The 17,120-nt window shown below is 62.7% G+C and overlaps 2 protein-coding genes across 4 annotated transcripts in view; one reads left to right on the forward strand and one right to left on the reverse strand.

Annotated features, from left to right (window-relative positions):
* Positions 1 to 265: 265 nt before the first annotated feature.
* Positions 266 to 15,758, reverse strand: LOC139235299 (zinc finger protein 696-like). 3 transcript variants are annotated; one of them, XM_070866444.1, is made up of 3 exons: positions 15,617 to 15,758; positions 4,627 to 4,786; positions 266 to 995 (listed from the first exon to the last, which is right to left on the reverse strand). In XM_070866444.1, the coding sequence occupies exons 2-3, from the start codon at positions 4,673 to 4,675 to the stop codon at positions 292 to 294; spliced, it is 753 nt and encodes a 250-aa protein (XP_070722545.1). In that variant the 5' UTR covers positions 4,676 to 4,786; positions 15,617 to 15,758; the 3' UTR covers positions 266 to 291. The 3 variants fall into 3 exon arrangements, with proteins under 3 accessions (XP_070722545.1, XP_070722544.1, XP_070722546.1); XM_070866443.1 differs by having other exon boundaries at positions 4,579 to 4,786; XM_070866445.1 differs by lacking the exon at positions 4,627 to 4,786.
* mrpl52 (mitochondrial ribosomal protein L52) overlaps positions 15,666 to 17,120 on the forward strand; it is a 175,617-nt gene continuing 174,162 nt past the window's right edge. Inside the window, exon 1 of the mRNA XM_070866761.1 lies at positions 15,666 to 15,799. Within this exon, the coding sequence (XP_070722862.1) occupies positions 15,666 to 15,799 (134 nt within the window). The remainder of the gene's footprint in view (positions 15,800 to 17,120) is intronic.

Genomic DNA, 17,120 nt, shown 5'->3' on the forward strand with positions numbered 1-17,120 from the left:
GCGCCACGATTCACCCCCTGGTTGACCGGTGCCACGCCACGATTCACCCCCTGGTCGACCGGCGCCACGATTCACCCCCTGGTCGACTGGCGCCACGATTCACCCCCTGGTTGACCGGCGCCACGCCACGATTCAACCCCTGGTCGACCGGCGCCACGATTCACCCCCTGGTCGACCGGCGCCACGATTCACCCCTTGGTCGACCGGCGCCACGATTCACCCCCTGGTCGACTGGCGCCATGATTCCCCCCCCCCCCCCCGCCGCACCGTGATGCCCTCCCTCGGGCCGGGTCAGGTGTGGATGCGCCGGTGCCTGAGCAGGCTGCAGGACTGGCTGAAGGCCTTGCCACAGTCGGGGCACTGGTAGGGCCTCTCGCCGCTGTGGACCCGGCCGTGGGTGAGCAGGCTGGAGGACTGGGTGAAGGCCTTGCCGCACAGGGAGCAGCGGAAGGGCCTCTCGCCGCTGTGGACCCGCCGGTGGGTGAGCAGGTGAAAGGCCTGGGCGAAGCCCTTGCCGCACAGCGGGCACACGAAGGCCGGCCGACCGGCGTGCAGACCCCGGCGGTGGGCCAGCAGGCTGGAGGCCCGGGTGTAGGACTTGCCGCACAGGGAGCAGGCGAAGGGCTTCTCGCCCGTGTGGGCCCGGCGGTGGGCCAGCAGGCTGGACAGGCGGGTGTAGGCCTTGCCACAGGGCGGCGGGCAGGCGAAAGGCCTCTCCCCGGTGTGGGCCCGGCGGTGGGCCTCCAGCTGGGAAGGGTAGCCGAAAGCCAGGCCGCAGTCGGCGCAGCGATGGGGGTGTTGGGCCGCCCCCGGCAACCCCGACCCCCCCACCTCGCACCGGTGCTTGGCCAGGTTGCAGGGCCGGCTGAAGCTGCGTCCACAGGCCGGGCAGGGGTGCTGGGGCCTCTCGGCGGGCCCCGAGCTCTCCGGACACGACGCGGCGATCTGTTCCGAGCTGCCCACCGGCGACATGGCTCCTCTCCGCCCCGGGTACCCTGCCAAGAGACGACAGAGAGGGTCACGCTCGCGACCAGACCTCAAAAGTCCTGCAGTTATATCGTGCCTTTCACCAGACGTCTCAAAGCGCCCGACAGCCCAATAAAGTGCATCAGAACACCATAATCACTCGGCCGTTCGGCCCCTCGAGCCTGCTCCGCCAATCGATAAGATCACGGCTGATCTTCCACTCCGATCCCCGTATCCCTCGATTCCCTCAATATCCCAAAATCTTATCGATCTCCGTCTTGGACACACGCAACGACTGAGCCTCCACTCTGGGAGTGTAGTCACTGCAGTAATGTGGGACGTGGCAGCCATTTCCAACGCGTCAAGCGCCCACAAACAGCAATGTGATAATGGCCATGAGGTGTCCTGCTGCAACTGTACAGGGTATTGGTGAGGCCACACCTGGAGTACTGCGTGCAGTTACACAGGGTATTGGTGAGGCCACACCTGGAGTACTGCGTGCAGTTACACAGGGTATTGGTGAGGCCACACCTGGAGTACTGCGTGCAGTTACACAGGGTATTGGTGAGGCCACACCTGGAGTACCGCGTGCAGTTATACAGGGTATTGGTGAGGCCACACCTGGAGTACTGCGTGCAGTTATACAGGGCATTGGTGAGGCCACACCTGGAGTACTGCGTGCAGTTACACAGGGTATTGGTGAGGCCACACCTGGAGTACTGCGTGCAGTTATACAGGGTATTGGTGAGGCCACACCTGGAGTACTGCGTGCAGTTACACAGGGTATTGGTGAGGCCACACCTGGAGTACCGCGTGCAGTTACACAGGGTATTGGTGAGGCCACACCTGGAGGACTGCGTGCAGTTACACAGGGTATTGGTGAGGCCACACCTGGAGTACTGCGTGCAGTTATACAGGGTATTGGTGAGGCCACACCTGGAGTACTGCGTGCAGTTTTGCTCTCCGTATTTACGGAAGGATATACTTGCTTTGGAGGCAGTTCAGAGAAGGTTCACTCGGTTGATTCCGGAGATGAGGGGGTTGACTTATGAGGAAAGGTTGAGGAGGTTGGGCCTCTACTCATTGGAGTTCAGAAGAATGAGAGGTGATCTTATCGAAACGTATCAGATTATGAGGGGGCTCGACAAGGTGGATGCAGAGAGGATGTTCCCACTGATGGGGGAGACTAGAACTAGGGGGCATGGTCTCAGAATAAGGGGCCGCCCATTTAAAACTGAGATGAGGAGGAATTTCTTCTCTCAGAGGGTTGTAAATCTGTGGAATTCTCTGCCCCAGAGAGCTGTGGAGGCTGGGTCACTGAATATATTTAAGGCGGAGATAGACAGATTTTTGGGCGATAAGGGAGTGAAGGGTTATGGGGAGCGGGCGGGGAAGTGGAGCTGAGTCCATGATCGGATCAGCCGCGATCGTATTAAATGGCGGAGCAGGCTCGAGGGGCCGAATGGCCGACTCCTGCTCCTATTTCTGATGTTCCTATTCTCTGTTTCCCTTTGGTGCTCAAAAGTCTACCAATCTCTGTCTTGAATACACAACGACTAAGTCTCCACAGCCCGGCAGGGCAGAGAATTCCAAAGATTCAACCCCCTCAGAGAGGAAATTCCTCCTCACTCCAGTCCGAAATGGACAGCCCCTTGTTCTGAGACTGTGAGCCCTGGTTCGAGACTCTCTCCTCCCCACCACCACCTCCCCAAGCCAGGGAAAAACATCCTCTCAGCATCTACCGTCAATCCCCTGAAGAATTTTATACATTTCAATGAAATCATCTCTCATTCTTCTGCACTCCAGGTCCAGTCTACGCAATCTCTCCTCATTGGACAAACCGCCCCCACTCCCCATCCCAGGAGCCAGTCTGGTGAACCTTTGCCGCAATCAAGTTGCAGGCAAGTATATCCTTCCTTAGGTAAGGAGGCATTACAGGAAGAACGTGATTGCACTGGAGAGGGTACAGAGGAGATTTACCAGGATGTTGCACTAGAGAGGGCACAGAGGAGATTTACCAGGATGTTGCACTGGAGAGGGTACAGAGGAGATTTACCAGGATGTTGCACTGGAGAGGGTACAGAGGAGATTTACCAGGATGTTGCACTGGAGAGGGTACAGAGGAGATTTACCAGGATGTTGTACTAGAGAGGGTACAGAGGAGATTTACCAGTATGTTGCACTAGAGAGGGTACAGAGGGGATTTACCAGGATGTTGCACTGGAGAGGGTACAGAGGGGATTTACCAGGATGTTGCACTGGAGAGGGTACAGAGGAGATTTACCAGGATGTTGCACTGGAGAGGGTACAGAGGAGATTTACCAGGATGTTGCACTGGAGAGGGTACAGAGGAGATTTACCAGGATGTTGCACTGGAGAGGGTACAGAGGAGATTTACCAGGATGTTGCACTAGAGAGGGTACAGAGGAGATTTACCAGGATGTTGCACTGGAGAGGGTACAGAGGGATTTACCAGGATGTTGCACCGGAGAGGGTACAGAGGAGATTTACCAGGATGTTGCACTGGAGAGGGTGCAGAGGAGATTTACCAGGATGTTGCACTGGAGAGAGTACAGAGGAGATTTACCAGGATGTTGCACTGGAGAGGGTACAGAGGAGATTTACCAGGATGTTGCACTAGAGAGGGTACAGAGGAGATTTACCAGGATGTTGCACTGGCGAGGGTACAGAGGGGATTTACCAGGATGTTGCACTGGAGAGGGTACAGAGGAGATTTACCAGGATGTTGCACTGGAGAGGGTACAGAGGAGATTTACCAGGATGTTGCACTGGAGAGGGTACAGAGGAGATTTACCAGGATGTTGCACTGGAGAGGGTACAGAGGAGATTTACCAGGATGTTGCACTAGAGAGGGTACAGAGGAGATTTACCAGGATGTTGCACTGGAGAGGGTACAGAGGAGATTTACCAGGATTTTGCCGGGACTGGAGAATTTTAGCGATGAGGTAAGATTGGATAGGCTGGGGTTGTTTTCCTTGGAACAGAGGAGGCTGAGGGGAGACCTGATTGAGGTGTATAAAATGATGAGGGGCCTGGATAGAGTGGATAGGACGGACCTGTTTCCCTGGGCAGAGGGGTCAACAACCAGGGGGCAGAGATTGAAAGTAATTGGGGGGGGGAGGTTTAGAGGGGATTTGAGGGGAAATGTCTTCACCCAGAGGGTGGTGGGGGTCTGGGGGGGAACTCACGGCCTGAAAGGGGGCTCTTGGTCGGCCGGCACGGACACGATGGGCCGAATGGCCTCCCTCCGTGCTGTAAAGTTCTACGATGAGACCAAAACGGTACAGTACTCCAGGTGTGGTCTCACCAAGGCCCTATATAATTCGTTACTCTTCTGCACCAATCCCTTGTAACAAAGGGCAACGTACCATTTGCCTTCCTAATTGCTTGCTGTACCGGCCTGTCAACTTGTGACACCCGCGTCCCTCAAACAGCAACATTTCCCAATCTCTAACCATTTCAAAAATACTCTGCTTGTCTATTTTGCCGCCCGAATGGCTAACTCCACCCGCCATGTTCTCGGACACTCACTGAACCTGCCGATATCCCTTTGCAACCTCCTCACAACTTAGCTTTGTATCGTCAGCAAACCTGGATACTTCACACTCGGAAACACTGCATTCAACTTCTTAAACTTGCCGTGCTGGGTCCTGAGCTCACGGTCTCTCGATTCCGAGTTCAGTAACATGATCACTCTGTCCCTGTCCCCCTCTCCCTCGACATTACAACAGGCACGACACTTCAAAACCAGTCCTTCGGCTCGAAAACACTTTGGGACGTCCGGAGGTTGAGAAAGGCGCTATATAAATGCAAGACCAACACACTGGATGATGGAAATATCACCTTTTAAAGTTTCAGAGATGACCTTTCGACTGTTTCTCTCTCTCTCACGCTCTCCCCCCTCCCCTCTGTCTCTGTCTCTGTCTGTCTGTCCCTCCCTCCCTCCCCCCTCTCTCTCTCCCTCCTCGCCCTGTCACTCTCTCCCTCCCTCTCTGCATCTCGCCCTCCCTCTCTGCGTCTCTCCCTCCCTCTCTGCGTCTCTCCCTCCCTCTCTGCGTCTCTCCCTCCCTCTCCCCCGTGACACTCCCACTCTCCCCCTCCCCCTGTGACACTCTCCCCCTCCCCCTGTGACACTCTCCCCCTCCCCCTGTGACACTCTCCCCCTCTCCCTGTGACACCCTCCCCCTCTCCCTGTGACACCCTCCCCCTCCCCCACTCTCCCCCTCCCCGTGACACTCCCCGTGACACTCTCCCCCTCCCCGTGACACTCCCCCTCCCCCCGTGACACTCTCCCCCTCCCCCCGTGACACTCTCCCCCTCCCCCCGTGACACTCTCCCCCTCCCCCCGTGACACTCTCCCCCTCCCCCCGTGACACTCTCCCCCTCCCCCCGTGACACTCTCCCCCTCCCCGTGACACTCCCCCTCCCCCCGTGACACTCTCCCCCTCCCCCCGTGACACTCTCCCCCTCCCCCCGTGACACTCTCCCCCTCCCCCCGTGACACTCTCCCCCTCCCCCCGTGACACTCTCCCCCTCCCCCCGTGACACTCTCCCCCTCCCCCCGTGACACTCTCCCCCTTCCCCCGTGACACTCTCCCCCTTCCCCGTGACACTCTCCCCCTTCCCCGTGACACTCTCCCTCTCTCCCCCTCCCCCCGTGACACTCTCCCCCTCCCCCCGTGACACTCTCCCCCTCCCCCCGTGACACTCTCCCCCTCCCCCCGTGACACTCTCCCCCTCCCCCCGTGACACTCTCCCCCTCCCCCCGTGACACTCTCCCCCTTCCCCCGTGACACTCTCCCCCTTCCCCGTGACACTCTCCCCCTTCCCCGTGACACTCTCCCTCTCTCCCCCTCCCCCCGTGACACTCTCCCCCTCCCTGTGACACTCTCCCCCTCCCTCTCTACTCCTCCCCGTGACACTCCCCCTCAACCTGTGACACTCCCCGTGACACTCTCCCCCTCCCCCCGTGACACTCTCCCCCTTCCCCGTGACACTCTCCCCCTTCCCCGTGACACTCTCCCTCTCTCCCCCTCCCCCCGTGACACTCTCCCCCTCCCTGTGACACTCTCCCCCTCCCTCTCTACTCCTCCCCGTGACACTCCCCCTCAACCTGTGACACTCCCCGTGACACTCTCCCCCTTCCCCGTGACACTCTTCCCCCTCCCCCCGTGACACTCTCCCCCTCCCCGTGACACTCTCCCCCTCCCCGTGACACTCTCCCCCTCCCCGTGACACTCTCCCCCTCCCCGTGACACTCTCCCTCTCTCCCCCTCCCCCCGTGACACTCTCCCCCTCCCTGTGACACTCTCCCCGTGACACTCTCCCCCTCCCTCTCTCCCCTCCCCGTGACACTCCCCCTCCCCCCATCCCCCTCCCCCCCGTGACACCCTCCCCCTCCCCCCGTGACACCCTCCCCCTCCCCCCGTGACACCCTCCCCCTCCCCCCGTGACACCCTCCCCCTCCCCCCGTGACACCCTCCCCCTCCCCCCGTGACACCCTCCCCCTCCCCCCGTGACACCCTCCCCTCCCCCCGTGACACTCTCCCCCTCCCCCCGTGACACTCTCCCCCTCCCCCCGTGACACTCTCCCCCTCCCCCCGTGACACTCTCCCCCTCCCCCCGTGACACTCTCCCCCTCCCCCCGTGACACTCTCCCCCTCCCCCCGTGACACTCTCCCCCTCCCCCCGTGACACTCTCCCCCTCCCCGTGTGACACTCTTCCCCCTCCCCGTGACACTCCCCGTGACACTCTCCCCCTCCCCCTGTGACACTCTTCCCCCTCCCCCTGTGACACTCTTCCCCCTCCCCTGTGACACTCTTCCCCCTCCCCGTGACACTCCCTCTCTCTCCCCCGTGACACTCCCCCCCCTCCCCCTGTGACACTCTTCCCCCTCCCCCTGTGACACTCTCCCCCTCCCCGTGACACTCCCTCTCTCTCCCCCGTGACACTCCCCGTGACACTCTCCCCCTCCCCCTGTGACACTCTCCCCCTCCCCCTGTGACACTCTTCCCCCTCCCCGTGACACTCCCCCTCTCTCCCCCTCCCCGTGACACTCCCCCTCCCCGTGACACTCTCCCCCTCCCCCGTGACACTCTCCCCCTCCCCCGTGACACTCTTCCCCCTCCCCGTGACACTCTTCCTCCTCCCCGTGACACTCCCTCTCTCTCCCCCGTGACACTCCCCGTGACACTCTCCCCCTCCCCCTGTGACACTCTTCCCCCTCCCCCTGTCACACACTCCCCCTCCCCCTGTCACACACTCCCCCTCCCCCTGTCACACACTCCCCCTCCCCCTGTCACACACTCCCCCTCCCCCTGTCACACACTCCCCCCTCCCCCTGTCACACACTCCCCCTCCCCCTGTCACACACTCCCCCTCCCCCTGTCACACACTCCCCCTCCCCCTGTCACACACTCCCCCTCCCCCTGTCACACACTCCCCCTCCCCCTGTCACACACTCCCCCTCCCCCTGTCACACACTCCCCCTCCCCCTGTCACACACTCCCCCTCCCCCTGTCACACACTCCCACTCCCCCTGTCACACACTCCCCCTCCCCCTGTCACACACTCCCCCTCCCCCTGTCACACACTCCCCCTCCCCCTGTCACACACTCCCCCTCCCCCTGTCACACACTCCCCCTCCCCCTGTCACACACTCCCCCTCCCCCTGTCACACACTCCCCCTCCCCCTGTCACACACTCCCCCTCCCCCTGTCACACACTCCCACTCCCCCTGTCACACACTCCCACTCCCCCTGTCACACACTCCCACTCCCCCTGTCACACACTCCCACTCCCCCTGTCACACACTCCCACTCCCCCTGTCACACACTCCCACTCCCCCTGTCACACACTCCCACTCCCCCTGTCACACACTCCCACTCCCCCTGTCACACACTCCCCCTCCCCCTCTCACACACTCCCCCTCCCCCTCTCACACACTCCCCCTCCCCCTCTCACACACTCCCCCTCCCCCTCTCACACACTCCCCCTCCCCCTGTCACACACTCCCCCTCCCCCTGTCACACACTCCCCCTCCCCCTGTCACACACTCCCCCTCCCCCTGTCACACACTCCCCCTCCCCCTGTCACACACTCCCCCTCCCCCTGTCACACACTCCCCCTCCCCCTGTCACACACTCCCCCTCCCCCTGTCACACACTCCCCCTCCCCCTGTCACACACTCCCCCTCCCCCTGTCACACACTCCCCCTCCCCCTGTCACACACTCCCCCTCCCCCTGTCACACACTCCCCCTCCCCCTGTCACACACTCCCCCTCCCCCTGTCACACACTCCCCCTCCCCCTGTCACACACTCCCCCTCCCCCTGTCACACACTCCCCCTCCCCCTGTCACACACTCCCCCTCCCCCTGTCACACACTCCCCCTCCCCCTGTCACACACTCCCCCTCCCCCTGTCACACACTCCCCCTCCCCCTGTCACACACTCCCCCTCCCCCTGTCACACACTCCCCCTCCCCCTGTCACACACTCCCCCTCCCCCTGTCACACACTCCCCCTCCCCCTGTCACACACTCCCCCTCCCCCTGTCACACACTCCCCCTCCCCCTGTCACACACTCCCCCTCCCCCTGTCACACACTCCCCCTCCCCCTGTCACACACTCCCCCTCCCCCTGTCACACACTCCCCCTCCCCCTGTCACACACTCCCCCTCCCCCTGTCACACACTCCCCCTCCCCCTGTCACACACTCCCCCTCCCCCTGTCACACACTCCCCCTCCCCCTGTCACACACTCCCCCTCCCCCTGTCACACACTCCCCCTCCCCCTGTCACACACTCCCCCTCCCCCTGTCACACACTCCCCCTCCCCCTGTCACACACTCCCCCTCCCCCTGTCACACACTCCCCCTCCCCCTGTCACACACTCCCCCTCCCCCTGTCACACACTCCCCCTCCCCCTGTCACACACTCCCCCTCCCCCTGTCACACACTCCCCCTCCCCCTGTCACACACTCCCCCTCCCCCTGTCACACACTCCCCCTCCCCCTGTCACACACTCCCCCTCCCCCTGTCACACACTCCCCCTCCCCCTGTCACACACTCCCCCTCCCCCTGTCACACACTCCCCCTCCCCCTGTCACACACTCCCCCTCCCCCTGTCACACACTCCCCCTCCCCCTGTCACACACTCCCCCTCCCCCTGTCACACACTCCCCCTCCCCCTGTCACACACTCCCCCTCCCCCTGTCACACACTCCCCCTCCCCCTGTCACACACTCCCCCTCCCCCTGTCACACACTCCCCCTCCCCCTGTCACACACTCCCCCTCCCCCTGTCACACACTCCCCCTCCCCCTGTCACACACTCCCCCTCCCCCTGTCACACACTCCCCCTCCCCCTGTCACACACTCCCCCTCCCCCTGTCACACACTCCCCCTCCCCCTGTCACACACTCCCCCTCCCCCTGTCACACACTCCCCCTCCCCCTGTCACACACTCCCCCTCCCCCTGTCACACACTCCCCCTCCCCCTGTCACACACTCCCCCTCCCCCTGTCACACACTCCCCCTCCCCCTGTCACACACTCCCCCCTCCCCCTGTCACACACTCCCCCTCCCCCTGTCACACACTCCCCCTCCCCCTGTCACACACTCCCCCTCCCCCTGTCACACACTCCCCCTCCCCCTGTCACACACTCCCCCTCCCCCTGTCACACACTCCCCCTCCCCCTGTCACACACTCCCCCTCCCCCTGTCACACACTCCCCCTCCCCCTGTCACACACTCCCCCTCCCCCTGTCACACACTCCCCCTCCCCCTGTCACACACTCCCCCTCCCCCTGTCACACACTCCCACTCCCCCTGTCACACACTCCCACTCCCCCTGTCACACACTCCCACTCCCCCTGTCACACACTCCCACTCCCCCTGTCACACACTCCCACTCCCCCTGTCACACACTCCCACTCCCCCTGTCACACACTCCCACTCCCCCTGTCACACACTCCCACTCCCCCTGTCACACACTCCCACTCCCCCTGTCACACACTCCCACTCCCCCTGTCACACACTCCCACTCCCCCTGTCACACACTCCCACTCCCCCTGTCACACACTCCCACTCCCCCTGTCACACACTCCCACTCCCCCTGTCACACACTCCCACTCCCCCTGTCACACACTCCCACTCCCCTGTCACACACTCCCACTCCCCCTGTCACACACTCCCACTCCCCCTGTCACACACTCCCACTCCCCCTGTCACACACTCCCACTCCCCCTGTCACACACTCCCACTCCCCCTGTCACACACTCCCACTCCCCCTGTCACACACTCCCACTCCCCCTGTCACACACTCCCACTCCCCCTGTCACACACTCCCACTCCCCCTGTCACACACTCCCACTCCCCCTGTCACACACTCCCACTCCCCCTGTCACACACTCCCACTCCCCCTGTCACACACTCCCACTCCCCCTGTCACACACTCCCACTCCCCCTGTCACACACTCCCACTCCCCCTGTCACACACTCCCACTCCCCCTGTCACACACTCCCACTCCCCCTGTCACACACTCCCACTCCCCCTGTCACACACTCCCACTCCCCCTGTCACACACTCCCACTCCCCCTGTCACACACTCCCACTCCCCCTGTCACACACTCCCACTCCCCCTGTCACACACTCCCACTCCCCCTGTCACACACTCCCACTCCCCCTGTCACACACTCCCACTCCCCCTGTCACACACTCCCACTCCCCCTGTCACACACTCCCACTCCCCCTGTCACACACTCCCACTCCCCCTGTCACACACTCCCACTCCCCCTGTCACACACTCCCACTCCCCCTGTCACACACTCCCACTCCCCCTGTCACACACTCCCACTCCCCCTGTCACACACTCCCACTCCCCTGTCACACACTCCCACTCCCCCTGTCACACACTCCCACTCCCCCTGTCACACACTCCCACTCCCCCTGTCACACACTCCCACTCCCCCTGTCACACACTCCCACTCCCCCTGTCACACACTCCCACTCCCCCTGTCACACACTCCCACTCCCCCTGTCACACACTCCCACTCCCCCTGTCACACACTCCCACTCCCCCTGTCACACACTCCCACTCCCCCTGTCACACACTCCCACTCCCCCTGTCACACACTCCCACTCCCCCTGTCACACACTCCCCCTGTCACACACTCCCACTCCCCCTGTCACACACTCCCACTCCCCCTGTCACACACTCCCACTCCCCCTGTCACACACTCCCACTCCCCCTGTCACACACTCCCACTCCCCCTGTCACACACTCCCACTCCCCCTGTCACACACTCCCCCTCCCCCTGTGACACACTCCCCCTCCCCGTGACACACTCCCCCTGTGACACTCCCCCTCCCCCACTCCCCCTGTCACACACTCCCACTCCCCCTGTCACACACTCCCCCTGTCACACACTCCCCCTGTCACACACTCCCCCTGTCACACACTCCCACTCCCCGTCACACACTCCCATCTCCCCCTGTCACACACTCCCCCTGTCACACACTCCCCCTCCCCCGTCACACTCCCCCTGTGACACACTCCCCCTGTGACACACTCCCCCTCCCCCTGTGACACTCCCCCTCCCCCTATCACACTCCCTCTCGCTCCCCCTCCCCCTATCACACTCCCTCTCTCTCCACCTCCCCCTGTGACACTCCCCCTCCCCCACTCCCCCTGTGACACTCCCCCTCCCCCACTCCCCCTGTGACACTCCCCCTCCCCGTGACACACTCCCACTCCCCCCGTCACACACTCCCCCTTCCCCTGTGACACACTCCCCGTCACACATTCCCCCTCCCCCTGTCACACTCCCCGTCACACACTCCCCCTCCCCATGTCACACACTCCCCCTCCCCCTGTCACACACTCCCCCCCCCCCTGTCACACACTCCCCCTCCCCCTGTCACACACTCCCCCTCCCCCTGTCACACACTCCCCCTCCCCGTCACACACTCCCCCTCCCCCTGTCACACACTCCCCCTGTCACAATCCCCCCTGTCACACACTCCCCCTCCCCCTGTCACACACTCCCCCTCCCCCTGTCACACACTCCCCCTCCCCCTGTCACACACTCCCCCTCCCCCTGTCACACACTCCCCCTCCCCCTGTCACACACTCCCCCTCCCCCTGTCACACACTCCCCCTCCCCCTGTCACACACTCCCCCTCCCCCTGTCACACACTCCCACTCCCCCTGTCACACACTCCCCCTCCCCCTGTCACACACTCCCACTCCCCCTGTCACACACTCCCACTCCCCCTGTCACACACTCCCACTCCCCCTGTCACACACTCCCACTCCCCCTGTCACACACTCCCACTCCCCCTGTCACACACTCCCACTCCCCCTGTCACACACTCCCACTCCCCCTGTCACACACTCCCACTCTCCCTGTCACACACTCCCACTCCCGAGACACACTCCCCCTCCCCCTCCCCCGGCGACACACTCCCCCTGTCACACACTCCCCCTGACACACACTCCCCCTGACACACACTCCCCCCGACACACACTCCCCCCGACACACACTCCCCCCGACACACACTCCCCCCGACACACACTCCCCCCGACACACACTCCCCCCGACACACACTCCCCCCGACACACACTCCCCCCGACACACACTCCCCGACACACAATCCCCGACACACACTCCCCCCGACACACACTCCCCCCGACACACACTCCCCCCGACACACACTCCCCCCGACACACACTCCCCCCGACACACACTCCCCCTGTGACACACACTCCCCCTGTGACACACACTCCCCCTGTGACACACACTCCCCCTGTGACACACACTCCCCCTGTGACACACACTCCCCCTGTGACACACACTCCCCCTGTGACACACACTCCCCCTGTGACACACACTCCCCCTGTGACACACACTCCCCCTGTGACACACACTCCCCCTGTGACACACACTCCCCCTGTGACACACACTCCCCCTGTGACACACACTCCCCCTGTGACACACACTCCCCCTGTGACACACACTCCCCCTGTGACACACACTCCCCCTGTGACACACACTCCCCCTGTGACACACACTCCCCCTGTGACACACACTCCCCCTGTGACACACACTCCCCCTGTGACACACACTCCCCCTGTGACACACACTCCCCCTGTGACACACACTCCCCCTGTGACACACACTCCCCCTGTGACACACACTCCCCCTGTGACACACACTCCCCCTGTGACACACACTCCCCCTGTGACACACACTCCCCCTGTGACACACACTCCCCCTGTGACACACACTCCCCCTGACACACACTCCCCCTGACACACTCCCCCTGACACACTCCCCCTGACACACTCCCCCTGACACACACTCCCCCTGACACACACTCCCCCTGACACACTCCCCCTGTCACACACTCCCCCTGACACACACTCCCCCTGACACACACTCCCCCTGACACACACTCCCCCTGACACACACTCCCCTGTGACACACTCCCCTGTGACACACTCCCCTGTGACACACACTCCCCTGTGACACACTCCCCCTGACACACTCCCCCTGACACACTCCCCCTGACACACTCCCCCTGACACACACTCCCCCTGACACACACTCCCCCTGTGACACACTCCCCCTGTGACACACTCCCCCGTCACACTCTCCCCCGTCACACTCTCCCCCTGTCACACTCTCCCCCTGTCACACTCTCCCCCTGTCACACTCTCCCCCTGTGACACACTCCCCCGACACACACTCCCCCTGACACACTCTCCCCCTGACACACTCCCCCTGTCACACACTCCCCCTGACACACACTCCCCCTGACACACACTCCCCCTGACACACTCCCCCTGACACACTCCCCCTGACACACACTCCCCCTGTCACACACTCCCCCTGACACACACTCCCCTGACACACACTCCCCCTGTCACACTCTCCCCCTGTGACACACTCCCCCTGACACACTCCCCTGACACACTCCCCCTGTGTCACACACTCCCCCTGTCACACTCTCCCCGTGTCACACTCTCCCTGTGTCACACACTCCCCCTGTGACACACTCCCCCTCCCCCTCCCCCTGACACACTCCCCCTGTCACACACTCCCCCTGACACACTCCCCCTGTCACACACTCCCCCTGTCACACACTCCCCCTGTCACACACTCCCCCTGTCACACACTCCCCCTGACACACACTCCCCCTGACACACACTCCCCCTGACACACACTCCCCCTGACACACACTCCCCCTGACACACTCCCCCTGTGACACACTCCCCCTGACACACACTCCCCCTGACACACACTCCCCCTGACACACTCCCCTGACACACACTCCCCTGACACACACTCCCCCTGTGACACACTCCCCCTGTGACACACTCCCCCTGACACACACTCCCCTGACACACACTCCCCTGACACACACTCCCCCTGTGACACACTCCCCTGACACACACTCCCCCTGACACACACTCCCCCTGACACACACTCCCCCTGACACACACTCCCCCTGACACACACTCCCCCTGACACACACTCCCCTGACACACACTCCCCTGACACACACTCCCCCTGTGACACACTCCCCCTGACACACTCTCCCTGTGTCACACTCTCCCTGTGTCACACACTCCCCCTGTGACACACTCCCCCTCCCCCTCCCCCTGACACACTCCCCCTGTCACACACTCCCCCTGTGACACACTCCCCCTGACACACACTCCCCCTGACACACACTCCCCTGACACACACTCCCCCTGTGACACACTCCCCCTGTGACACACTCCCCTGACACACACTCCCCCTGACACACACTCCCCCTGACACACACTCCCCTGTCACACACTCCCCTGTCACACACTCCCCCTGTGACACACACTCCCCCTGACACACACTCCCCCTGACACACACTCCCCCTGTCACACACTCCCCTGTCACACACTCCCCTGTCACACACTCCCCTGTCACACACTCCCCCTGTGACACACACTCCCCCTGACACACACTCCCCCTGTGACACACTCCCCCTGACACACACTCCCCTGTCACACACTCCCCTGTCACACACTCCCCCTGTGACACACACTCCCCCTGACACACACTCCCCCTGTGACACACTCCCCCTGACACACACTCCCCTGTCACACACTCCCCTGTGACACACTCCCCCTGACACACACTCCCCCTGTGTCACACACTCCCCCTGACACACACTCCCCTGTCACACTCCCCCTGTGACACACTCCCCCTGACACACACTCCCCTGTCACACACTCCCCTGTGACACACTCCCCCTGACACACACTCCCCCTGTGTCACACACTCCCCCTGACACACACTCCCCTGACACACACTCCCCCTGACACACACTCCCCCTGACACACACTCCCCCTGACACACACTCCCCCTGTGACACACTCCCCCTGACACACACTCCCCTGTCACACACTCCCCTGTGACACACTCCCCCTGACACACACTCCCCCTGTGTCACACACTCCCCCTGACACACACTCCCCTGTCACACTCCCCCTGTGACACACTCCCCCTGACACACACTCCCCCCGACACACACTCCCCCCGACACACACTCCCCCTGTGACACACACTCCCCCTGACACACTCACCAGTGTGAAGTTGCTGGACCGGTCAGGGGTGTGTACAATCCCCGGGGAGATGTCTTGCTCCGGGAAGGCCCCGCCTGCAGCAACCCGTGTTCACAGCCTCTCCCGCAGGCCCTGCACCCACAACACAGGCCGGGGCCGGGGCCTGCTCTGCCGCCATTGGCTGGAGGACCAGCGCCCCCTGTCGTGATTGGCTGGAGGACCGCCCGGCCGCTGCCCTGATTGGTCAGGTGAGCCCCTATCGCTGATTGGTTGGTGTACCTCCCGGTCCCTGATTGGTCCGAGGGCCGCCGGTCCCCGCTGTGATTGGTTGGAGAATCTCCCGGGCCCTCCCGCCATTGGCCGGCTCCTTTGGTCAGCCCGAGGGGGGCAAAGGTCAGCCGAAAAACACAGTCCGCGAACAAAACCCGCGCAATATCCGCCGGAAATGGGTCAAAATAAAGGAATCTTTTTACCCGAAAATAAAAAACCGTTGGTTAAAGTTTGCCCCGCCCCCCCAAAAAAATCCAGGCCCGGATGTGGAGGGACAGGAAGATCCCACAGGGCCTGAGCCAATGGGAGCCTGAGGGGCCTGAGCCAATGGGAGCCTGAGGGGCCTGAGCCAATGGGAGTCTGAGCCAATGGGAGCCTGAGGGGCCTGAGCCAATGGGAGTCTCAGCCAATGGGAGCCTGAGGGGCCTGAGCCAATGGGAGTCTCAGCCAATGGGAGTCTGAGCCTGAGGGGCCTGAGCCAATGGGAGTCTGAGGGGCCTGAGCCAATGGGAGTCTGAGCCAATGGGAGACTGAGCCAATGGGAGCCTGAGGGGCCTGAGCCAATGGGAGTCTGAGCCAGAGGGGCCTGAGCCAATGGGAGCCTGAGGGGCCTGAGCCAATGGGAGTCTGAGCCAATGGGAGCCTGAGCCTGAGGGGCCTGAGCCAATGGGAGCCTGAGGGGCCTGAGCCAATGGGAGTCTGAGCCAGAGGGAGCCTGAGCCTGAGGGGCCTGAGCCAAGGGGAGTCTGAGCCAATGGGAGTCTGAGCCTGAGGGGCCTGAGTCAATGGGAGTCTGAGCCAATGGAAGTCTGAGCCAGAGGGAGCCAATGGGAGTCTGAGCCAATGGGAGTCTGAGCCTGAGGGGCCTGAGCCAGAGGGAGCCAATGGGAGTCTGAGCCAATGGGGGCCTGAGCCAGAGGTGCCTGAGCCAATGGGAGTCTGAGCCAGAGGGAGTCTGAGCCTGAGGGGCCTGAGCCAATGGGAGCCTGAGGGGCCTGAGCCAATGGGAGTCTGAGCCAATGGGAGTCTGAGCCAATGGGAGTCTGAGCCAGAGGGAGCCAATGGGTGTCTGAGCCAATGGGAACCTGAGCCAGAGGGGATGAGCCAATGGGAGCCTGAGCCAATGGGAGTCTGAGCCAGAGGGAGCCTGAGCCAGAGGGATCTGAGCCAATGGGAGCCTGAGGGGCCTAAGCCAATGGGAGTCTGAGCCAGAGTGGCCTGAGCCAGAGGGGCCTGAGCCAATGGGAACCTGAGG

Source organism: Pristiophorus japonicus, chromosome 23 (genome assembly GCF_044704955.1).
Source record: "Pristiophorus japonicus isolate sPriJap1 chromosome 23, sPriJap1.hap1, whole genome shotgun sequence".
Taxonomy (NCBI): domain Eukaryota; kingdom Metazoa; phylum Chordata; class Chondrichthyes; family Pristiophoridae; genus Pristiophorus; species Pristiophorus japonicus.